At 42.5% G+C, this 25315-nt stretch overlaps 1 protein-coding gene across 1 annotated transcript; it reads right to left on the minus strand.

Annotated features, from left to right (window-relative positions):
- LOC145400706 (uncharacterized) lies at positions 1–22252 on the minus strand. The gene is made up of 14 exons (XM_080273142.1): positions 21782–22252; positions 21237–21338; positions 20729–20929; positions 13581–13838; positions 12541–12773; positions 10052–10573; positions 9196–9497; positions 8250–8442; positions 7807–7955; positions 7165–7248; positions 6116–6267; positions 5139–5305; positions 3186–3223; positions 1–155 (listed from the first exon to the last, which is right to left on the minus strand). The coding sequence occupies exons 1-14, from the start codon at positions 22250–22252 to the stop codon at positions 1–3; spliced, it is 3027 nt and encodes a 1008-aa protein (XP_080129268.1).
- Positions 22253–25315: the final 3063 nt, after the last annotated feature.

Raw genomic sequence — 25315 nt, forward strand, 5'->3', positions numbered from 1 at the left:
TCACAGCTGAGAGTGAGTCAATGGAGCCTGAGTGTTAATGCTGCCACCACGAAGCCTCTCACAGTCAGCACAGCTCTCACATTCCCTCCCAGATGACACCACACTGCTTAACTGAACTGGATGAGAGTTGTAAATGCCTGAGAGTGTAAAGAACCCTGAATGATTATAAAAACCATGAAAATTCATGGCCTGCATCAGAACTTGAGGTGTTTCATAATATTCATAGCTTTTTGATCAACTGCACAGTGTCTTATGGCTGCATTATTAAAACTGAGAGCACAGAGGTGTAGTGAAGCCCCGAATACATAATGGTTGATTTTAAAACACCTGCAAAAACAGGGAATGGCTGAATTGCATTCCACTTTACAAAAGGCAATCAGCAACGGGGCAAAAAAATCAGTTATTAAAATGATTTCTGTCATGCTTGAAGATGCATTATGTGTTGATGTGGATGAGCTAGATGGCATTAGGAGAAATACCTTGACATGGTTTGGCCAAGTGAACAGAAAGGAAAATGAGAGATCAACGAACTGGAGGTGAAGACCAAGAATGACGTAGAGGAATGCGGTGGAGATGTTTATCAGAGAAAGGTGTGCGAGATGGAGAGAAGGTAGCCTGATGGCAGAGGAAAAGGTATCATGGAAGTAATATGTCTGTGGCCACCCCTTCCAGAATAAGGCATCTGACTATAGACTGATTGCTTAGTTTTAAAAATGAAGTAAAAAAAAAAAGGTGGGGTGGGAACTGTCATCCCCTTCTCCATCTCAGTTTTAATAACACGGGCAACAGTCTCTCCCACCAGTTATTAGACACATACACAACAACAAGCTTTGGTTATCATAGAATGAAGTAGAATGCTGTATTATTGAAACTGTAGAGTAACACCAAACATTCATAAAAACACCAAGCTGTATGTTAAATATTAGTTTCTGTTTATAGTATGCATATACTGTACTATACATTGAAAATATGCTATTTCCCCTTATTAAAATAAAAACATTTCAAGAAACTGACAAATATCTTGCATGGTGATGTTGTGGCATTGGTGTATTACCCAACAAACTCATTACTGCCCCATATTACTACATCATTAGAGCATTATGGTGGCCCTGAAGACTTTGTGAACTTTTACACTGACATAAGTAGGTTAATGTATCTTTGACTAACTTTCCTCCTTCCCTGGTTATGGGCAAAGTTTACCTTTGTAGCAAACATTTTGTACTTTAAAATTTTGCCTTGGTATATAATCTTACTGAAAAAAGAATTAAAAAACTAAAATAAAAGCAATCCAAAATACATTTATGCCTGGCAATGTTGGTGAACAGTGTGGAACATTTAAAGCATAAGAGGTACTGAGTTTATATTTACAGGAAAAGACATGAAAAAACTTTCCCAGCAGTCACGTGTTTCATGGCTCCACATTGGTGTGTAGATTTCAGGGGAATACATTAGCATTTACTCTTGTACCATCAGTCATAAGTACCCATAATATTCCACCGTGTCTACTTCTCATTTACAATATGTTGGCCACCACCTGGCACCCTGTTTGAGGGTTCCCAGGTGCAAGGAAGGCATCAGAGATGATGAGGATAATGATGATGGGGAAATATAAGTGAGATGCAGAACCACTGACTGGATAAAAGGGAAAAAATTGAAATGGTGATGTCATATTCAAAGAATACTCATAGACTGGGTGCCAAATACATCTTTGAAAAGAGGCTGAAGCAGACCCTATGCGGTTTGGGGAAAAAAAAAAAAAAAAAACACACAGTAACACTCCTGATGGGACAAATGATGATTGCATGATGGATGGACTGAACAATAAACTGGTGGAAGAAGGTAGAAGAAGGGGATTATCTAAAAGGATGAGAGAAGTGTAAGAGGAAGAATAACCTGGAGGCGATTCGGTCATGGACATTCCGTACTGGAGGATACCCAGGAGGAACCAAGCCATTGGAGATGATGATGATAGCCTAATCATCACCATATCTAACAGTTCTCTATAGCAGAAAAACATTTTAGACTCCTTCAGTTCTAGAGTGTTAGTAACTAAACAGTAATAACATTTAGAAGTGGTGGATTATTAGGCAAACTTACGTTTCTGATGGTACCTCCTTCATTGTGTGAAATGATAAAAAATTATAGTCTCCAGCAGGACTATTTCAGTGATGGTTTATCAGAAATATGATATCATGCCAAGGAACTGTAATCCACTGCAATTTCAATGACAGAGTAAGCTCAAGTATTTAGCTTGTGTTTGAGACATTCATACAACAAAAATTTCTTCCACGACAAGGGAAAAGCTGAAGTTGTTCTTTTGTTACTATCCTTTTTGTTGCAGTGATGCAACTGGCTATGTTAGTCAGGCCAACAGTAAACAATGCTGTTCATTTGTTGGTTATCCTAGCAGCCAGGTTAAAAAGTACAGCCATGAGCAAAAGTTTGGCAACAATTATCTGCCAGCACTGTCCAACATTTCAAATTTCTCCTGCCCCCAAATAACAGAGGGTATTTTTCCTCCTCCTGCTCTTTTGGAGTCTGCTTCATAGACCCACTGCATAAAAATAGTTCATTTAACACCGTCCACTGGCACAGCTGGCAATGACATGTCCAATAATTTTTGCTCTTGGCTGTCCCTTAATAAACCCCTCGGCTAAAAAAAAAAACTCTAGTTTCGCTTTGAATAAAATACCCAAGAACAACAACTGCAACAAAAGGGGAACTGTGGTTTTCTTGTACTGTACCTCCACCACTGTGCTAATACAAATCACACATCACCACATTTGCATCACGAGCTATTAAGGTAACGTGTCTTGAGGTCATACTCTTGTAGGTGTGGTGGCTTCTTAACACCTGTTCCTTGGTATATTTATTTTGCATACTGCACTTTAATAGTCTCTTATTCATTCACTTATCCAACATGTCTGCATGCAATGGCCTTGATTACCTAGCTGTGGCTCTCCATGCTGCTTGATCTCTAGCAGCCTCTCTGTTCAATCCCTTTTCCCTGAGGTCACACTCTATGATGTCATCCCAAGTCTTTTTCAGATTTCATACTCTTAGTACCAAAATAAATTGCAAAACTAACAAACAAGAGAAAACTAATGTGCAATAAGCAGGGATAAACCAGCGAGGAACAGGTGCAAGGAACCAACTTAACAGAGAGAATATGTGTCTTACTGTACCAACACTCACTCCACTCTGCATATTTTTAATGGCTGCTCTGTAAAATAAATATAAAAAATGTGTTTCAGAAGTTTTCACAATACTTATATACAATGAGGTGAATTTTTTTGCTTCTCAAAAGTGTTAGAAAATATAATTTTTTTTTGTGTGTCTGAAAATTTAGTGCACAGAACATCTTTCATACAGGAAATTCAAATTAGTAACCTGCAGGCATGATGGCCCTTCAGCAGAGGCATTTATCAGTGCATAGCTATGGTGGCTGTATAAAAAATGTTTCAGCAATGGCGTGATTCATTTGGAAATATAACACTGGGCCAAAATTTAAGTGTTTTAGGAAAATTCAAAGCACCTTCCCCTTTCTCTAGTGATTAAATATGCACATTACACCTTGATATACTCTTTTCTGTTACATATTTTTTGTAGTCCATTCACTTTAGCTAGGCAGAGATTTTTGTCCTTTTGGAGTTTATTTCCCATTGCTCAATGGCAGAATATGACAATACAGTAATACAATTCAACATCATTCCCACTGAACTTCTTCATGACTAGCACCATATTCTTGTGCTAATCTCTTTCTACAGCTCAATATTAAAAGATGGTAGAATTTCTTTGTGACTAGCACCATATTCTAGTGCTAATCTCAAGTTACAGCTCAATATTCAAGATGGTGGGATGGCAAGTTTACGCCAAGTGAGCAGAATTTGGTACTGAACTTACTGCAGTTTTTCTCTGTAACATGCATGATCGTAGTAAGGTGTAATATGCAAAATAAATCAGAGGAAGGGCGCTACAAGTCTCCTATACCACTTATGATACGGCCCTTCATCCTTTTCTCCTATCTATATAACCATCAACATTGGGGACACTGCACGGTTATCCCCCTACAGTGCGTCCACCAGTGCTAACACCATACTTCACGGTACTTCACTTGGGGAGATGGTGACTGGGACGAAACATCATTAATATATATTTTTTATCTCCATTTCTCCTCATTTTTTTCAAGACAAAAACATATTCTGCTATTTTGTTTTATCCTTTTTTTTTTTTTTCAAAGCTATGATTTCCTTGTCTATGGGAAGAAGTGCGGAATACCACAAGTTTCTAGTAAATCAGTTTAGTTTGTAGTAACCAGATTCTAATAATCAACACCCACAAACTTTCTTTTACTAACCAGCAGTGTTTACCGTGTATCACTTCACACACACACTTATAAGCAAATATCTATATCCTCACATAATGCAGAATGCCCATAAATCACATATATATATAATGATGGCACCACCTTATCACATACTTGCACAAAATTAATGAGTTTCAATTAATGTCTACGTTTGCTGGGAGTTCCTTTTTTTCCCCCTTTTCTGGTCACTTTGTACAGGACTTGGCAATCATTTGTATCACATTACATCTACTGCATCACACTATCTGACCACTTGCAATGATGCCAAAACTCACCTCCTGATTTCTCTTTTTGTTACAACTGGTCTAAACAGGCAGAAATTTATATTTTCTTCAGCATTTAGAGAAAAAAAACATAAATCATTTTCCCCTTCATTTTGCAAAACACCAGAGTAACACTTCTTTTTGAGGGGACTTGACAAACCCTCCCAATGATTTTTTTTTTTTTTTCAGTACTTTAAATCCCACAATATTTTGTCTTCAGTATATTAGAAAATTCCACCATATACATTTTTAGTACCTCATAAAATTCTGACATCATGCTTTTCTTCAGTACTTCACAACACCTTAATAATATACTGCACCTGTCTTGCTTTGTCCATCATGAAAAAATTAAACCTGGTACCTTATTAAATATTATGGAGTATTTCTCAGACCATCTATAAGTAGGACATATAGTTAGGGTGATTTTCTGCCTGTTTTGGAGGATCATTCACAAAATATCACCCAAACAAATTCTAAGCCCTCAAGTACATATATCTTTTTACTCTCACTGTGCTGTGGCAGCGGTGGGATGGGGCAGGGGAGGGGGAGTTGGTGGGGGCACTGATGGGGGAGGGAAATCAGCACTGGAGAGGAGGGGGGCAACAGGGGGACCGAGGCTCATCTGGATCAGCGATGAGGCGCCTTCAACCTCCGGGTGGCACTGGACGACATGAACCTAGAAGGGAGATAGTCACCTTAACACTATAATCACCATCATCATTTTAACACATGATAAAAACACACACCAGTTTGTTCCTATTAGCCTACTGTAGTTCGTTCACTTTTCCTTGGCCCAAATTTTCATCTTTCTGCAGCTTATTTCACACAGCTCAGTGGCAGAAAAAGACAATACTGTGGCTCTACAAAACTAGTACTGTACCATGTTCTACTGTTAATCTAATGTTACCACTCAGCATTCAACACAGGAATATGGAATTAGTCACAAAAAAGTGCCAAGCGAAAGATGAAGAGCTAGTATTATTGTATTTTGCCACCAAGTTATGCGAAATAAGGTGCAGATGGATGAAACTCTGCACCACATTAACTTCTTGAATCTGGTGACTTTTTTTTTTCTCACATTTGCTTTTGTTACCAAGAGATGATTTTGTTCAGTTTATAAAAGACCTTGAGCAGTGAAGGGGTTAATGAAAGCTATATCTAAGTACAGACCCTAATCATTTACTAATAAGACAGTAACATTTTAGCATCATTTTTCATTTTATAATTGTCTTTCACTTATCTGATCACTGTGATGCCTGATTTCTCACTGGAGGATAATTTTCTCCCTTACACAATCATTAAAATCGCTAAATTTGTTATATTATATGCTCCATTTTTAAAAACACGTTCCAACCCTAAAACGAGGGCATACTGTACTCCAGTATGAAAACTCTTCCACACCACATAACATTACATCTGTATAACAAAAATAAAATTGTAAGATGTCGCTGGGTGGAAGTGGTTACGGTGGATAGATGTTATTTACCTGTTTTTGCGAGGCAGTGTAGAAGCCGAGGCCACACATGGAGCAGATGTTCTTACTGCGTGCAATGTGGCTCTGTGTCTTCTTGTGTCGGTTCAGGTCACTCTGCGTCACACCATTGTAGTTGCACAAATCACAGCTGTACAGTTTGATACCTGAGGAGACACACCATTACAATTATAGCACCACTTAATTAAAATGATATAACAATTATTCTTCCTACTTTCATGTGATTTTATTCAGTTTGCGGAGCCCCTAATGCCAAACATGAGTTAATGTAGGGTCTAAGTCCTCCAATGTGAAAATGCTCTCCCAGGCTGAATAACATCATAAGAAGATAACAATTAAAAAAAAAAAAAAAAATGTCCACAGACTGAAGGAGTTGTTTACAAATGGCTTTTAGTCCTCATCAACAAAACAACCATCAGGGCTGCCATATGAGACTTGACTAAAGTCTATGGAATCGAATGGCAAACAGACAGGGCTGCTCCTCAAGATATTCCCACACCTAAAAATACACCAAGCCCAGTACTCAGTGATCCCATCATAACCTTTTCTCATCAATTTTCAGATCTGAAAAAGAGGACAAAATTGTCAAGTCCATCTTGATACATATTTAATCCATCCATCTGTATTCCTTATCAATGCCAATATTTCCTCAATTCTCATACCTCACATTCTTAGACATTCACCGGAAAATCACACAATTTAATGCTTTCTTAACATGCTGTAATCTTAACTGTCTACTGCTATGATGACAGTGAGCTTTAGGATTCAGACACAGCAACCTACCACAGGTGGTATTTAAAAAGTTATGGTCTTTGTTATTACTGTTGTGATCCCAGGCTCATCTAAGCATGAGCCCAGTGGACTACAGGATGAAGCTGCTCTTCTACAATTTCCAAAAAGAGAAGCCTTTCAGCGAATAATAAGGGAGCACGACAACTGAATAACCAGACAACAGAGCTGCCTTATTATACCAGTGCCATCGCGTGAAGGCATCCATCTCCAGCACTGTAAAAAAATGATGAAGGTACACTGAAACATCTTACCCTCATGTCTCATTTTGTGGACTTTCAGCTGACTGTTGGTACGCGCTGAGTAGTCACAGTACTCACAGTTGTATGGTCGCAGGTCTGTAACACAGGTGATGTACATTTATGCTCCTCACTGCTATAGATGTACTTCTGTGTTTCATTAAGTTCAACATCAGGTAAACTTATTCAGTTAAGAAATTTCAGCAGTTCTTGAGTTCAAGGTTATCTTGAATAATCCTCTCTAGTGCTATGCATGAAATCATATGTGTTATTCTGATTAACTCAAGATGATACACGGTACGGTAGTAACTGGATGGCTACCACCAATTCTGTGAGGTATAATTTTTCTTAAATTTACTGTGGAGCTAACAGCAAAAACAGACAGTCAAAGAAGGTAACTCATACCTAGGACCTGTTCTTGTTTTTGTTGTTGTGACCCTGGGTTTCTATGAATGTGAACCTGGGGAACCAAAGGCTGAAATTACTCTCCTCTTGCAATCCACTGTCCCCTTTTGGGGGAAAGGGAGGGAGGTGAAGAACATCTGTATGACTAACTAATGGAGATGGCTGGTTATATCAATGCCACCAGGTGAAGGCATCCCTCTCCAGCACCCATGAGGACTTACTGTGTTAATATAACCAGCAGCATAAACATACCTTCATGAAAGTCAAGGTGCCTGTTCATATCGGAGGTGCTGCCAAACAGCTTGTGGCAGTACGGACACTCAAAGAAGGTGCGCCCGATGTCATCTGTGATTGGGAGCAGAGCTTTTTCTCGGTCTATTGGTTCCTGCACAATGTTCAGTCTGGAGGGTGAGATTAAGGGTTTGATGATGATGATGATGATGACAATAATGGCACTATGTGTACTGATAGATAAGCTTTCCACCATTATGAACTCATTATCTCCGTATGTCCATGGCTGTTTTCGAATACACAACACCAGTCACATTTATTTGATTTTAGGGAAATCTTCATGATGACAGTGTTAAAACAATCTCCAATACCCTCACTGCCTTGGGACATCTTATTTTACTATTTTACTGTATTATGTTTACCTTAAACTGTTACCACAGTTACCATTGCAAGCCTCCACTGACCTTGGTGCATAGTTAGAGAAATGCGGTGAATGGTCGAGTGGGTCATCCCCAGCATCATCGGACACCACCAAACGTCTGCCCAGCTCCCCATCGTCTACTATCTTGGTGCGCCGGTCCAGTCGGATCTCACCCGGCTCTAGCTCGTCTGGCCGGGGGGGTTCTGTGGGCGGCCGACGGCAGCCCCGCGTGGAGTCTGAAACAAAGCAGGGGATTCTGTCAGCATCTAAGGCATCTTTTTATCAACTGGGAACCCCCATCACAGGACAGGGTTAAAAAGATAATCATCAGCATCAGCAACTTCCTAACCTGAAATTCTGTCATACTACCCTTGCTGCCAAAGACCCTTTTCCTCATCATTATTGCAGGAAACTTGTACAGTAATGGTTTTTCTGAAGTATGGCACAACCCAATGATTAACAGGATTATATAATGATAATGAGGATGATGATGACTTCCAATGCTCACATGACCATTATATTTACCTGCTTCCACTGACTCCATCACTGCTCTACTCTCAGTTATCAAACCTCTCCTCCCTGTGAAATGAGTCCCAGGATCATTCAAACTCCCTGAATCCTGGTTCCACCTAAGATAAGTAACTGTCTATACATGCTGTATTTTATTATTATTATTTAAGCACTTCACATACACCTGCCAGACACTGACAATCCATCAATGATCAATAAAAAAAAAGGGGGGGGGGGTGCCTAGTCCTTGTCATGTGCTCTTCTGTAAATATTTCACCCAACTAACTTGGTCCCCTCATCATTCTAACTTCCATACCATGCTTTCTCACAAAATTATTCACTATTTCCATCCACCCTTCTTTTTTTTTTTTTTTGCCTTACCACACCTCCTCTCACCTTTGAATCTGTGTAAATTTTCTCCAATCATTTAACACTTATATAAATTCTTCACCAATTTTTTTCACACCCTGTCAACTCACTGTCAAGAGATGCAGCGATGATCTTGGTAAGGTTGGTGGTGTAGGTGGTAACAGCTGTTGTAACATCGGGTTCCTTCCCTGCGTCGGCTGGTGGTGATGGCGATGATGAAGGTGGCTGTGTCTCCCCCTTCACCACATCCTCCCCAGCCACCTTCCCCTCACTGCTGGCCTTTCCTGTCAGCGTTATCTCGAGTCCAGTGGTCTTGCCAGAGAGTCCGGTCATGTCGATGTTGGAGCTTGAGATGAGCTTGTTGGCAGTTTCCTTCAGCATGTCCTTCAGTCTGGTGGGAGCCTCGGGGTACCTGTGGTGGATGACGTGAGGTTAAGAGAGCACGATGTATACTAGAAGTAGTTTTTTTTTTTTTTTTTTTTTTTAATGTGTACTGGACACTAGGCACAGTAAGGTTAGTTTGTTCCCTGAAGCTGGGCAGTCCCTATTTACATGTAGTGCCAACACCCCAAATGAGGGAGTTAATGGAACAAATCATGCCATCATTAAGGTACTGCTTGCCCACCACATTCAGTACGGTGCACTGGCAACAGCAAAAGTATTTTTATAGCACATGACCAAGATTACAGAAGTGTTCTTAAACTAACAACATAAATGACACTGGGATTTGAACCTGTTATCAGAATTACTAGATCAGGAGTATGATTATCTGACAACAGCTGATGTGAACGTGAGGCAAGGGGAGAGAAGGAGAAGAGGAAGGAAAGGAAGATCTAAGGAGAGAAAGGAGGAATAACGTCATCATATAGACTTTCTCCCCCCACCTATGAATGGGGTGAGGTAGGCTCCAGGATCCTAGTGGGCAAACACAAAACAAAAACCCCACTGTTGCATTTTCCACCATACCTCAATGGACCTGGTGAGAGTGCGGGTGTTGGAGGATCATCTTCAGCGCGGCGGCTCCGTCTGTCCCTCTTGATGAGATGTCTGAGGGATCCATCACTGTGGAATCGGATCACGTGATGTCTCAGGTTCCGCGGCTCTGAGAATCCTCGTCCACACACTCGACAGAAACACGGCTTATAGCCTGTGTGTACGCGCTCATGTCTGTTGCAGGAGAATGCCCGGTCAAACTTCTTGCCACAGAATCTACATGTGTACATCTTGAAGGGTTCCTCTCCAGTGACGCCCCCCACCCCACCTCCCTGATGTTCTGCATTCTCCTGAGTTTCAGAGGAAGGCGAGATCGGGTAGGAATCCTCGCTGCCATGCTCCTCTTCCTCTTCCTCTTCCTCATCACCCTCAGTCTGCTGTGTCCTGCTGGCCTGTGCTTTCTCCCGCAATGCCGAAAGCAGCGCTGCCACCGTCACTGTGTTCTCAGCACTGCTTGAGTCATCACTTAGCTCACATACAGCCTCAGTCCCCTCCCTGTAGATACAAATGGACAATATTGACATTACTCACAACAGTTTTAGCACACCTCCACAACCTTATACCATACTATATAAATAACAGAGCTCATCCTTATTACCCCCTTCAAAGTGTAGGGGCCTGAGGCTAGGCTACCACCACAGTCTAGTATAGTTAATGGCAGATGACCAGACCACTTCTTTTGATGGCATTACATGATTGAAAACCTCCATTTATCTTGGGGATCAAACCCATTTTAGGCCATCATTCCAACTGGGATTCTTTTCACTATGAATCTGAATGGCTTTCTTTCTCATTTTAACTCTTATACATTGCCCCTCTTAAGTGGGTGGAGGGACAATTGCTGGATCCATCCAGAAACCAAACATTCACACTCTTCCCTGTGTATCAGTATGGAAAGGTGTACACAAGGAAACACTGGTTCCCTGCATAGGATGCCTGTACAGCAGCAGTTGCCAGCAGTTGATGGGATCTGCTTGGGCAGACAGATCAGGGTTACTCTACTACTACTGCACTGGCTGACCTTATTTTACCCTGGCTAATGTCATATGGTTTTCTTGCTGCTGGGAAACTTCTTAAATCTTTAAATGGCACCTGAAATCTTATATATTTTACTCTGGCTAATCATCATCATCCAGTCCACTTTTTTCCATCTACATGTGGGGTAAGGTAAGGTCCAAATAGCAAAGAAATACCTGACAGAAGGAGTAACTAACCAAAAGTCTCCCTAGTTAAAATGAACCACACACTCATTCACCCACCACTCAAGCCCTTGGTTGTAGCTTCTGACATAACTCTGGGGTGGGATTCTCAGACACATTTATGATCAACTCCATCATAACTTAGATACATTGTTACAGGAAGAACTAGGCAAGGGCAGATTTTGCGCTCCTTTTCCTGCAGAAAGTAATTACAACCTGCAGTAGTCTCATCTCACAACTAAGATTTATAGATTGAAAAGAAGGCAGAGGAAGATTTGACAAACTCCTAGTCTGTCCTGCCAATCAAAATTTGACTAACAATAGAGAACTGGTCATAAGAACATCTGTGTATCTCAATATTGACAAATACCAGACATTTTACCTGCCACTAGGATGGATGTGTAGTGCATCCTTGAATGCAAGGCCTGGGGGCTAGGCTTATGACTGTGGAGTTGAGAGGAAGGATGAGACTGGAGTGTATTGGTGCCGTGATGAGAAGGGGTACGCAGAGATACTTTGGACATGTGGAGACGATGGACGATGACAATTGGGTGAGGGAAATGAGAAGTGTGTGTGTTGGGGGTAGGGTTCCAAGAGGCAGACAGAAAAAGACCTGAGACGAGGTCACAGAGTGTGACTTCAGGGACAAGAGACTGAAAACAGAGGCTGCCAGAGACTGAGCAATGTGGAGAGCTGCCATTAAGTGACCAAAGGTCGACATCTGCAAGCATGTTGGAGTTTTTATAAACAACATATGAGTGGGAAAGCTCATACGGTCATCACAGTGAAATAATCAACCCCTTCACTACATTGTTATCATTTTAAACTAATGTTCCCACCAAACTATTATTATTTTGTTCAACTTTGTAAGAGTTATACCTTTCATTTACATCTTCACATTCAGATTGTCTCCCCCGAAGTTATAAAAAAAAAAAATAAATAAAAAAAAAAAAAATAACAAAGTGTAATAGTAATGTACTGGTATAGCAGTTGTTCCCTAGACTGTCTGGCCAAACAGCCCCATGTACTGGTGTAGTTGAAGCCCTTGGTTCATTTGAAATGTGAACCCAGCAGACTGCAGGCCTAAGCTGCCCTCCTCCTGCAGTCCACAGAGACAGGGAGGTGGTTGAAGGATGTTGTTTAATCAGGCACTTAGCAGCCAGTTACCACATGATGGTATCCCTCTCCAGTACCAAACTCTTGTGTAGGTTGCATGAATAAAATATATTCTCTCAAACCATGCCTAATCTACTTTCTACCCACCTGTGTGACTGGATGGCAGGAGACAGATGTTCCCGCTGAACATGGTATGAGAACTGCACCCTGGAGTCGCAGGAAAAATTGCACTTGCAGCAGACGAAGCGCTGTTTGTGTTGGGAGAGATGAGCCTGGAGGCGCGACACTGAGGGGAACGCCACGCCACACAGGAAGCACTTGTACAACTCCATCTTGTCCCCAGTCTCATCGTTTACGCCCAAGATCCTTGTCACCAGCACCTGTGGTGGAGAACAAAGTGGTAGGCCTGTCTGGGGTACGTCTAGCACATAATACTTTCAATACAATATACAGTACATATACAAATGTGCTATACTCTGTTTCACTTGGCTGTGGATGTTCGTGCATAGCATACTTTAAACAGATGTATACACTATGTCGTCATTTAACTAATTTTTCATCATAAAGCTGTTAAACAACATAGGGGTACCTTTCACATGACATGCCAGTGCCATTATAAAGCTGTAAGTGCAGCAAAACATTTATGTTGATACAACTAACACTAGCATTTATCACTTATTTCTTTACACTGTTTATGACCAACATTTAATGCACACAGATACACCCCATAAACAACTAATACATGCATTTATTTAAATCTATAACTTATTTCTTTAAACTGCTTTGAGTGACAGACATGAGAACAGTGCACTGTGAGAGAGATATCTGTCATAAGAAATATTAGAGAATGATGCAGATTGGTAGGCAAAGAAGGTCTGGACACATTAACAATGGGAGGAAGGGAGACTGGCTGAAGAGGAAGGATCACAGGCATAAATGTGAAGGAAAGAATGTCCAGAGGTAGGGTGAGGTTTGCTGTGGAGACCTCCAGGCTAGACGACTGAGCAGGGAAATGGCCCAAGATCATGATACACAAAACTGCCATAAAACAAAAAGACTTAAACTGACATCAATGATTTTTAAAAATAAATACATAATCTTTCTTGCCGGCACTTAACCCTACTTAAGCGATTTTTACATAACATGGTAATTTTTAGCAACACACTCAACACTTTCAGTACACCTACCTGTTCAGCATGTACTCTAACTGTGTACACCATGGGCGGCCCCTCGTCACTGCTGACACGCACACGACGCACACATCCCCCAGGCCCGTACAGTGGCAAGGGGGGTGGGGGGTCCAGGCCACTCGAGTCTTCCGTCAGGTACTGTTCATTCTGCGCTGTGTTGAAGAACGCTTTCTCCCTCTCACGCGCCTCATTCACGAGATTCTCGTTTTCGTCCTCTAGCGGCCCCCGGTCAGAAAGCACAGAGTGGTTGAGGACCTGTATGGAGTTTACAAGGCCTTACTGTACAATAGAATATTCTGGTTGACTCTTAATTCTTTCAATAATAACTTTAACAAGTCATCTTCCATTCCCCCACTAAAATCTTCAGATGGCAATACAGTAATCACTCCAATATCCGGATCAATAGAGCCATCGGTAGGTTCGGATATTGGTTTTGTCCGGATATTGGGCCCCAGCTTATGGACTTGTACTTACGGACCCTAACACAGAGAAACACCTATACAACTCCCTCCGGACATGCATAGCACCTATTTAACACCCAAATCACACCAATAAGGCACATAAATGACTGAAATAAATGCAATAGACACATAAAATGTGGGTTTAGAAGTATGTTCATACATTAATAAACATTCTGGTACTTATGGACTCTAACCGAACCTAACCTAACCGAACCTAACCGAACTCTGAAAAACACATTCCTACTGCACATGCATGAGGTAAGTTTAGTATGGAAAGAAGTACAGTATGACACTTTCTGGTAAGTATAGTATGGGAAAAAATACAATATGAAACATTCTGGTAAATATAGTATGGAAAATAGTACAACATGAAACATTTTGGCTACTTACAGCAAGTCCCTGGCCACCTCGATGAATAACCGCCTCCTCTCGGACTCTGACAGTAAGAACGATTTCCTGAAGCACTTGCACTACACTCTTCCTGAAGTCTTGCACTGAACTTAGTCACTAACACACAGAAGTCCGTTCTTTTCACAGTGTTCACTTTAGTCCAAATAATGTTCCATTAAATTTAAGTGTTGCACATTAACTTTTCCCAAGTTTTTTTAAGTTTCCAAAGCCAAAACAAAGAAGGTTAGTTACGTTAAATTTCTTTTCTACTTAGTCTTTTCTCCCAACCTGAAAACCTTAACACAACACACCGTTTTTTTCACTGCACAACACTCAAAATTCCCCGTGTGGTCTAGTGGAGAAGTTCTTGCTGTTTATTCACTGTCAGAGCCCGAGAGTATCACTGGCAGGCGTCCAAGGGGTGCATCGGTGGGTAGTGGTGATGGCGTACCGACTACAGAAGACTCTGAAGACAGCCGCAAACTCACGTCGAGCGGTGACTCCACTGTAGCTGATGTGCTGGGCTGTGGCTCGGAGCATGAGGGCCTGTCTTGGGGAGGCAACGGAGTGGAACCAGGGCTTGGCACAGCGGGGGTCACGGGCCTGAAAAAAACTGTCAATCGTTGACTGGACGCAAGGACCGACGATTCTGGCGATTGATGATGCGCTGCCGGAAAGCACGCACTTCCTCCACGAGTCCCAAGGGCCCCATCTCCCTGTCGCAGTCCGGGTGTTCCAGGTAGTCTAGGACGAACTCTAGATGTTCCCGGAGTGCGCTCAGCTTGGGGATGGCTGGAGTAGTGTCCTGCTGGGCGGAGTCTGCATCATCATCGCCTTCGTCGTCGGAATCTTCAAGTTCGGGACTGACACCAGCAACCGAAGACGCGATCTCGATATCAGACAACGTCTGATACCCAGGATCGCCCTCGTCGTCGTCCAACCACTCACGAACATCGTCCACATCAACATCGTCGCCGTGCGTACGTAGCCGTGCATGGAAGTCATCCACATCAAACCCTAGGAAATCGAACTCCACATCTGTTCCGAGAAGCAGACGAGACCAACCATTTTCAAGAGTTTTCACAGGGACTTCCTTCCATGCACTAGCCCAGTTGTACAGCGCAGACTTGATGTTGTAGTGGCGAAGGTTTTCCAAAGTCCGCTTGCCTCGAGTGTCACGTCCTTCCCTGCGCTCGTCCTCGTCCTCGAGAACCACCATCACCTCGTCCAGGAACTTCCGACGGTACAGGCGCTTTGTTGCCACGATCACTCCTTGGTCCATTGGTTGAATGAGAGCAGTCGTATTAGGTGGCAGAAACATGCACCTAATACGGCCATTCTCAGCAACCAAGTCCTTGTCGCACGGGTGGGCAGGTGCATTGTCGAGAGAAGGAGAGCCTTTACCTGGTCGCGAGGAATTCCCAGTGTCTTCGTCTGGTAATGTATGACCTCCTTGACGAAGTGATGGTGAAACCAGTCTTTGAAAATCACAGCTGTGAACCATGCTTTCAAAGAATGGTACCATACGACAGGAAGGACATCCATCACCCCACGAAGGCACCGAGGCTGCTTTGCACGGCCAACAATAACGGGCTTAAGCCGGTGCATGCCGTTAGCATTGGCACAACACAAAGCAGATATCCGTTCCTTAGAAAGCTTGCGGCCAGGTACACGCTTCTCCGTCTCATCGGCGAGAGTGTTCGTTGGCACCGAGCGATAGAATAGGCCAGTTTCGTCAGCGTTATAGACTTGACCGAGAGTGAGGCCCTCCCTGTCGATCAAGCCTTTCACCTTGTGCCGAAACTCGTCCACTCCATCCTCGTTAGCGTCCAATGCTTCGCCATGTGCTTTACGGTTAGTAAGGCCATGTCGCAACTTGAACGCGAAGAGCCAACCCTCGGATGCCTTGAAGTCTAGGGCGTCGTGAAGCCTTGCAAACTTCTCAGCAGCAGCCTTCAGCCTGTTCCACGCATTACCATCACACCAGCTGCACGTTGCTGTCGATACCAAATCAACGTGGAGCGGTCGATCTCTGCATACTTGGGAGTAAACCTGCCTTCCTCTCCACGTTGCTTGCTTCTCGACGAGAAGTCAGCCGTGTACTGCATGAGCTTGTCTCAGGAACGCTTGATATCAAACAAAGTCGACCGGGCCAGGTTGAACTCGCGGAGAATGCGAGAGGAAGACCAACCCGCATCAACCTTCTCCAATATCTCCCGTTTCTTCTCCAGAGTCAACACCACTCTCTTCCTTTTCTCAGGAGGCGGGGCCATCATCACACACACACTAAGAGTAGGGCAGAGAGCAGCAGGAGGCCTTGCAGCAAGTACGGCACCACCACAAAAGCGAGCACGTGGGCAGCCATGACGAAGAGCGTAGGTCTTGTCGCGGTGAGAGACAGGCGGGAAGTGGGGAGGATGCAGCGGCGCTCTATCGGACGTCGGAGGAATGACGAACCAAAACAATGCTCTCACGCGGCGCGCGCGGCAAGTTCAAATTACGGACGGCAAAAAATCGATTTTTTTTCCATTTTTTTTGGATTTTCGGACCATTTTGGGAATGTTTGATCCCAGGACGATAAGGTTCGGTTAGTGGGGATGTTCGGTTATTGGGCGTCCGGATATTAGAGGGATTACTGTATTACAAATGACCAGCATCGGAAAGCGGCTATTTTTACCAGTACATTTGCCAGAAACTCTACCACAGACGATACCAGCCAGAATGTCCCAGTACTAGAACTTGACTCTCCCGAAATTGCCCCACTTAAAATACAGACAAGATACGTAAAATCCATCCTAAACAATTTACCTATCACCAAAGCTCCATGCCCAGATGGAATTCCACCAATTGTTTTGAAAAAGTGTTCCCCTGAACTTGCCTCTGTTCTAGCTAAATTATTCAGACTATGTATACGTACTTCTTTATTCCCAAATTCATGGAAAGAAGCCAATATCCACCCAATTCCGAAGAAAGGAAGTTCCTCTGACCCCTCTGCTTACAAACCAATAACTGTCACATCTTCTCTTGGTAAGGTATTTGAAACTTTAATTAATAAGCACATTGTTAAACATCTTGAATCCAACAACTTAATTAGTGATAGACAATATGGTTTTCGCCACAAAAGATCCACCATTGACACTCTCAATCTCTTAACTCATACCATCCATCAATCAATTGATCTACATGGAGAAACTCATCCAGTAGCTCTTGATATTTCTAAAGCTTTCAACAAAGTATGGCACCATTCCCTGCTGTCCAAACTCCCTTGCTATGGACTAACGTCTTTTGTTCCTTTTTCTTCATATCTTAGTGACAGGAAAATATGAGTAAAAGTAGATGATGTATATTCCAATTTTCACTCAATTAACGCCGGCGTGCCGCAGGGATCAGTTCTGGAGCCAACCCTATTCCTGGTTCATATTAATGATCTCTTATCTGTCACCCATAATCCCATCCACTCAACACTACATAGTTCATTCACACTCAGATATCCATTTACAAAGTCTAATATCTCTACCTCTCAACTCAGTACAGCCATCTCCATAAATCAAGACCTACCTACAATCAGTGAATGGAGACAAAACAACCTTGTCTCATTTAATGCTAGTAAAACCAAATACTGTATATACAATTTACTAATAGACAGATATTGCCAGATTCGTACATTACCTTCAGTGCTACTAATATTTCCATCTCCAAAAGTATTGAAATTCTTGGTGTCTCACTTAACAGTGCCCTCAGCTGGACCCCACATGTTAGATCACTTGCTAAAACTGCCTCAAAAAAACTTGGATTATTGTACAGAGTCCGTAACTTCTTCGCTGATGAGCAGTTGGCTATAATTTATAAGAGTCATGTGCACTCTCAGCTTGAATATTGCTCACCCTTGTGGAATGGATGGGAGAGGTTGCATTAAAATAACTAGACAAAATTCAGAACAAAGCTGTTAGAATTATTAACAACCCTGCCATTACAAATAAACAACCTCCCCTGCAAGTAAGAAGGAATGTTGCCTCCCTTGCATTATTTTACAGATATTTTTATGGCAAATGCTCAGACGAAGTTGTGTCCAAGATGCCACCTCTCCATGCCTTCCCTCGTGCTACACGGGCATCTGGTAGCGCTCATGACTAGAATGTCACTCAGCCATATTGCAGAACTTCTGCCTATCAGAATTCTTTCATTCCCCGAACTGCATCTCTCTGGAACTCGCTTCCCCAGAGTTGTTTCCCTCCAAACTTCAACCCACAGCTGTTCAAGTCTAACTGTTACAGATATTTTATGAACAGAGGACACCAGTAATCTGGTGTATGGATTATTTATTTTTATTCATTTATTTTTCCTTCTTCTGTTCAGTTATATAAAAAAAAAAAAAAGTGTCCCATGGAATTTTTTTATCAACTTTAAGAGCTTATTCCAAGGGGTGATTTTTAAGGGAGAGACAGAAAAAATATACATACATACATATATCATCATCATCATCATCAGCCGTTTGAGTATCCACTGCAGGACCGGCCTATCCCGACTGAAGTCGGGACGATACAGCCAATGTATCTCTACCAAGTGGCTTAGGCTGTCTGGTAGAGATTGTATGTAGGGTAAGAAGTGCTTGGAAGTGTAACTGTAGTGTTGGAGTGGCTTTGGATGTGTGTGTAGTCTGTGAACCAATTGTAATCGGCCCGCGCAAGCTGACTGGGTGCAAGCATACTTTACAGTAAGCAACACTGGTTCAACCACAGCACCCCTTGTGTCCACCAATGCGGTACATGGCCAGGTGAACACTCCCAACGTTTATTACCCTGGCGGGGCATGAACCCTGGTCCAACCGTGTACAAAACGCACACTCTACCACTGTACCACAGAGGCTCCACATACATATATATATATATATATATATATATATATATATATATATATATATATATATATATATATATATATATATATATATATATATATACAGTATATATATATATATATATATATACAGTAAAAGTCCAATTCTTCGGTATCCAATTCCCCGGCAAATCTGACATTTCAGCAGTTTTGAGAAATAGTCCCATTTACGAAAATCTCTGATCGTTCGGCAGATTTTCCGATTTTTTTCGTTCCCTCTACTGCTGGGGACTTCTTCCAGCAGTAGCAGACTCCAATCAACCCCTTCTATTGTACATATGTAAATAAGGAACCTACTATAAGTTTAGGTAAGTGCATGTGAACTTGTAGGCCTACTGTACCATTACATTTATATACAGTATGTTCACTAATTTCTTTATACCTGTATTTCATATTCATGTATAGTACTGTATTCATTACAGTATTGTACAGTATCAAACAGTATACAGTACTCTCTCCAAACACATTTGTAGTGATATGAGTAGTGATGATAGTGTTCACCGAAACATATAAGGTACTGAGTGAGTAGGGTTTTTGATAATTTGGCAATTTTGATTTTTCGGCACTTGCCTGGTCCCATAGATGCCGAAAAATCGGACTTCTACTGTGTGTGGTTCCAATTCTCACACATTACAGAGCTACAACTGCTAATAACCTTATGGGTTAATTATGAGGGATAACATTTGCACTCATAAGGCCATCCGTAATTATAGTTCAACAATGGTATAGAACTGAATCCATGTTGATACAGCATTTTGTACTCAAAATGAACCCAAGAATAACCTTAAGAATCTAGAAAACTTCAAGAGACACCCTGTATGTTATAGATGTATTCGAAAATATCACAACTCTATTTTCATACAATTAGTACCGTAACCTGGGAGTTGTTTTTGTTGTGACACCGGGCTCGGTTACATGTGAACCCAAACCCAGTGGACTGTAGGCTGATGTCCTTCTCTTACTGTTCACCATCCTCCTCTTGCAGGATACCAGTAAAGAAGTTGAGAGGCATTTGTATTAATAGGCAGCAGATCCACCTGGCTGCATCAGTGCCACCACATGAATGCATCCCCCTCCAGCACCTTTCGATAATGCGGTAAATCAGCTTCTCAGGTCATAATGAAATTTTAATGGGCAATCTTTTTGTAATTTACTGTGGACTACACTGCAAAAAAGGAATAAAAAAAAAATCAGGCAACACTGTAGTCCCAAGTCCACATGGGTGTAACCTTAATAGACTGCAGGGTGACGATTCTCCTTTTCTGCAGCTCACCATAATCCTTTTGGGGGACAGGGAGGAAGCTCAGGGATGTTTGAATCATTGGGCAACTCCACTGCTTGATTTCATCAGTGCCATCACATGAAGGCACCGAAAGGCAACATATAATGATAACTTACTGTATCTGGATGGTTGAGGGGCGGTTCAGGGATGCCCCGAGGTACATGGGTCTCCTGCGGCAGATCAGGGGTGGAGGCAGCGGTGGGGCGAGGAGGAAGGTGGTGAGGACTGGTAGAGGAAGGGCCGCGGCAGCTCAAGTCCAGCGGTACACTACTGCCCTCCTCCGCCACACTCATGTACCCTCCGTCGTTGTACTCAACCTGTGCAACAAAACACTGTTGAGTGAATGGGAGGGTGGCTCATTTCTCTGGGTGTGCTTCTGACAGTATTCCATCAATCAGGGTTTTCTCCTTCTCTGGACAATACCTAACCCCATCCTTATGTGGGAAAAGAAACTGGGATCTTGATGGTGATGACGATGCAGATGGCAGTAATGACGACAACTGACAATAAAGCTGACAATGATGATAATGATATGATGACAACAGTGATGATCATGGTGATGATGATGATAATGAGAAAGACAGAAACAACAATGATGAGCTTTTACAACACCAAAGAACCCACCTGGTCAACGATGGTATTCTCCCTGATCCTCTTCTTCTCTGGGGATGGACTGATAGACACTTCCAACGCCCTCTTGCTTCCACCCGTCGACCCATTCACCAGCTGCAACAACAAAAATATCACTCTGAGAGGGTGGAAAATGAGACTGACCAGAAGAGTGTATGTCAGTGAGATGGAAGGGGAGGGGGAGAGTGAGACTGAGGATGAGATGGAGGGATGGAGTGGAGAACTACATGAGAGAGACAAGTATTAGTTGGAGGGTGGGCAGACAAATGACAGAGGACGGGGTGACATGGAGGCAATTTGTTTGTGGCCACCCCTTATGGGATTAAAGCACCTGGATACGGATAGATAGACAGATAGATTAGACAGTAAAAAGAATGTTACCCGGTAAAAATGGGGATTAAAGGGGCTTTGTATGGCTTTGAATAAACAGTTTGATAAAATTATGCTGCAATATGAATAATAATGAACAATAAAATAGGTAACTTACAACACAGGAGTTACTATATTGTAAAAAGAACCAACAACAAACACTAACTGACCTGACAGTGGACAATGATGTGTGCATTGAAGGACCTCTTGGATTTGAATGGCTCCTGGCACACTGGACATGTGTAGGCCACCTCCTTGCTGCCCCGCCCTGCCCCCATTGCCCCATCCTCCTCCCCCCGGCCCCGCTCCCTCCGCCCCTCCCCGGCCCCTGGCACTCGTTTAAGGTTGGCACTATTGGTCACTGTCGTCAGTAAGGTTATGGCACTCGGCGATGACACTTGCGTCCCTGCACTGTTAACCACACATTTGGCACTTTTATTATCCAGCGTGGCAAATGACACGGTGAGAGGTAGGGAGGCCAACTGGGGTATGGAGGGAGGGGTTTTACTCTCCGTGTGCCCTGCCCACTGTTCTTGTGGTCTCTTGGGGGAGGGGCATTGCGCCACCTCTCCGTTCACTGGTACCCGCGCCTCCCCAGTCCCTTCCCCGCCCTCGCTGTCTTTGGTTTGTTCGGCTTCCATCCCGCCCTCACCTTCACCCTCTCCCTCATCATCTGAAAGAAAAAGAAAAATATATGTAACATTAAGATACAAGTACTGTCAACATGAAGGAAGACAGAATTATAGCCAATCTTTGTTGTATATATATATATATATAGGGCATGCATGTATTTATGTAGGAATGTATGTATGTGTCCATGTGAAGTATGTAATGTTGTGGACAATTTGCATGAATCTGGCGGACAGCCCCACGACACACATTCAAGCCATGTTTTACGAATCCTGAGGGCAATGATATGTACGGCTGGGGAAAAACACTTTCTTTTACTGGAGAACTAATTCATCCAACCCAGTGCTTCATGTGTGGGGATAGTTGCCATTTTCCTTTCATCAACTGCTATCTCTGGATGATTTACTTAATATTTTGGGACAATCTGTAGTGACTGGATAAGAAACAGTGCCCCTCACCCCCTTCATAGCCTGATGTCTCTGCCTACACTTAAAAAAAAAAAAAAAAAAAAAAAAAAAAAAAAAACTCAAGGTAGTTTAAAGAAATTACCAAACATGTGATTGTCTTGAAGGTGTTAATGCTACAAGAACATGAAAGTAATGGTACACACACACACACACACACACACACACACAATGAAGAGAAGAGCTGTTACAGAAGTATCATACTGTACATCATATGCTCCCTCTCTCTCTCTCTCTCTCTCTCTCAATTAAAGAGAGAGAGAGAGAGAGAGAGAGAGAGAGAGAGAGAGAGGAACATAAAATTATAATTGGAGAGGGGGGAGATAAAAGAAGGATGGTGAGGAGGGACGAGGAAGAGAAGGAAGGATGGAAGGAATGAGGGAGAGAGGGAGGGAAAGAAGGAAGGAGGGAAGGAGAAAGGAGGGACAAAGGGAAGGAAGGAAGAAAGGGACAAGAGACTGAAGGAAGGAAGAAGAAAGAGGGAGGAATGAAAGGAGAAGGAAGGGAAGAAAGGAGAGAGAGAAAAAGGAGGGAGGAAAAACAAAATGATAAAAGATGTGAAGCATGGAAGAAAAGTAGGAAAGAATGAATGAAGGAGAAAAGGAAGGACAGAAGGAAATAGAGGAGAGGGAAGGAAGGAGGGTAGGGAAAGATGGAGGAGGAGAGAAGTGGGGAGAAAGAGAAGAAGGGGAAAACAAAAAGAAATGAAGGCAGAATGGAGAGAGAGAGAGAGAGAGAGAGAGAGAGAGAGAGAGAGAGAGAGAGAATTTTAATTCTACACAGCCTGAGTGTCTTTTTGTGCGTAATGTTTCAACTTCGTGACCATAAATAAAACAAACATACAAACAAACAATCATACGCACATTCAAGGACGAGTAGTGTCCATAAACTACAATCAACACACACACACACACACACACACACGATATTAAAATCCACACTTGTGATTAACACTTTCTCCTGGCGACTTATTTTGTACATTACTATTCCTTTTTACATTCCTTTACTCGTAAAAACATCGACACATTTTCCACAACACAGAGGGGGATATCAGTGAAATATGGCAGATAAATCGCCTTGGAAGAGACGGTACAACTCTTTCCAAGTGCCGCTTTTTTTTTTTTTTTTTTTTTAACAGCTCTTTTGCTATTTATTTTGCCTGTAATACATGAATATCGTGTTATGATTGATGCAAGCTATGCCTGTATTCAAAAAAATATAAATTAACGAACATAAAAGAATGTGTTGAATAATGTCAACAGAAATAAGTGCTACTCGTACGAAAATACGATTCTACGAGAAATGGTACGGTAGTGCCAGTATACGGAAGTGCCAGTATATGGCAACGCCGATATATGGCACTTGGACGAAGGATGTGGATTCATCACCTGTTTCTGTATGTCTGTCTGTGTTCAAAATAAGTCAGAGTTATCGGATTTCAATGAAATGTAGTGGATAGGTAAGCAGTGGGTCAAGAAGCACTTGATTAGATATTGGGGTGGATCCGGATCCAGATGTAGGGATAAATCGTAAATTTTACTGGCGTTGGCGGAGGTATGCGCTCCCTAAGACAGTGTACAGGACAGACTAAGACCGTATAAGTACGGTAACTGACAATGTGTGACCGCAAAAGTATCCGTCTGATATGAATGAAGAATTACAGCAGCATATCATAAAACGTACTGGCGTTGGATACGCTGTGTGTGTGGTTTGAACCTCTGGGATGGGTTCAAAATATCGCAGCTTTTTCCATACCGATGATACAATTAGGAGAAACTAGCATATCAAGTTTCTATGTACTGCAATGTTAAACAGCCACTTTTATTGTTTTATTGAACTTAGTGTGTGTGTGTGTGTGTGTGTGTGTGTGTGTGTGTGTGTGTGTGTGAGAGAGAGAGAGAGAGAGAGAGAGAGAGAGAGAGAGAGAGAGAGAGAGAGACGTCAAAACAGCACTGGAAATTAACAGCACCGTACCATGCAGTGACGGGGAATAGAATGGGAGGGAGGGGTGTAATGTTTGACTTGGGGGGGAGGATGTAGTGGTTGGCTATCATAGTAGTCACCATTCTTTCCTAGTAACACAGATAACACTGATGGAAATAATGGGATAAATGGGGAAATGGTGCTAGGTCTCTCTCTCTCTCTCTCTTGATCAGGGAATTGTATACTTAAAAGATGAAATCGTGAAATTCGTTGCAAGGTAAAATTATGAGAGAGAGAGAGAGAGAGAGAGAGAGAGAGAGAGAAGGAGCAAGGCTTAACAGGAGGGGTGAGAGAGAAGAGAGGGAGGAGGGAAGGAGGAACAGAGGGGAAACGAAGGAAGGAGAGAGAGAGAGAGAGAGAGAGAGAGAGAGAGGACGGAAGAAAGGAACTGAATTAACAAAGAGAGGAGGGAAGTAGTATACGGGAATAGAGGGGAGGAGAGGGGAAGGGAGGGGAAGGGAGGGGAAGGGAGGGGAGGAAAGAAAGAAAGGAAGAGGGGGAAGGCAAAATAGGTAAGAAATGTGAAGGTACAGTAGAGGGAGAGAAGGAGGTGTAAGGAATGAAGGAGTGGAGGGAGGAAGGCAGAGTAGGGAGAAGAATGATGGAGGAGAGGAGTGAGGAAAGAGG

This window comes from Coenobita brevimanus, chromosome 53 (genome assembly GCF_032717465.1).
Source record: "Coenobita brevimanus isolate Jiangsu-jjx chromosome 53, ASM3271746v2, whole genome shotgun sequence".
Taxonomy (NCBI): domain Eukaryota; kingdom Metazoa; phylum Arthropoda; class Malacostraca; order Decapoda; family Coenobitidae; genus Coenobita; species Coenobita brevimanus.

Excerpts from the sequence above, each read along its gene's own strand:
- LOC145400706 (XM_080273142.1), bottom strand. The coding sequence starts at position 22,252 with ATGGAAGCCGAACAAACCAAAGACAGCGAGGGCGGGGAAGGGACTGGG. Across the intron at positions 21,339-21,781 it reads ACATCATTGTCCACTGTCAG|CTGGTGAATGGGTCGACGGG; the intron begins GTCAGTTAGTGT and ends TTGTTGTTGCAG. Across the intron at positions 10,574-12,540 it reads CCTGCCATCCAGTCACACAG|GGAGGGGACTGAGGCTGTAT; the intron begins GTGGGTAGAAAG and ends TTGTATCTACAG.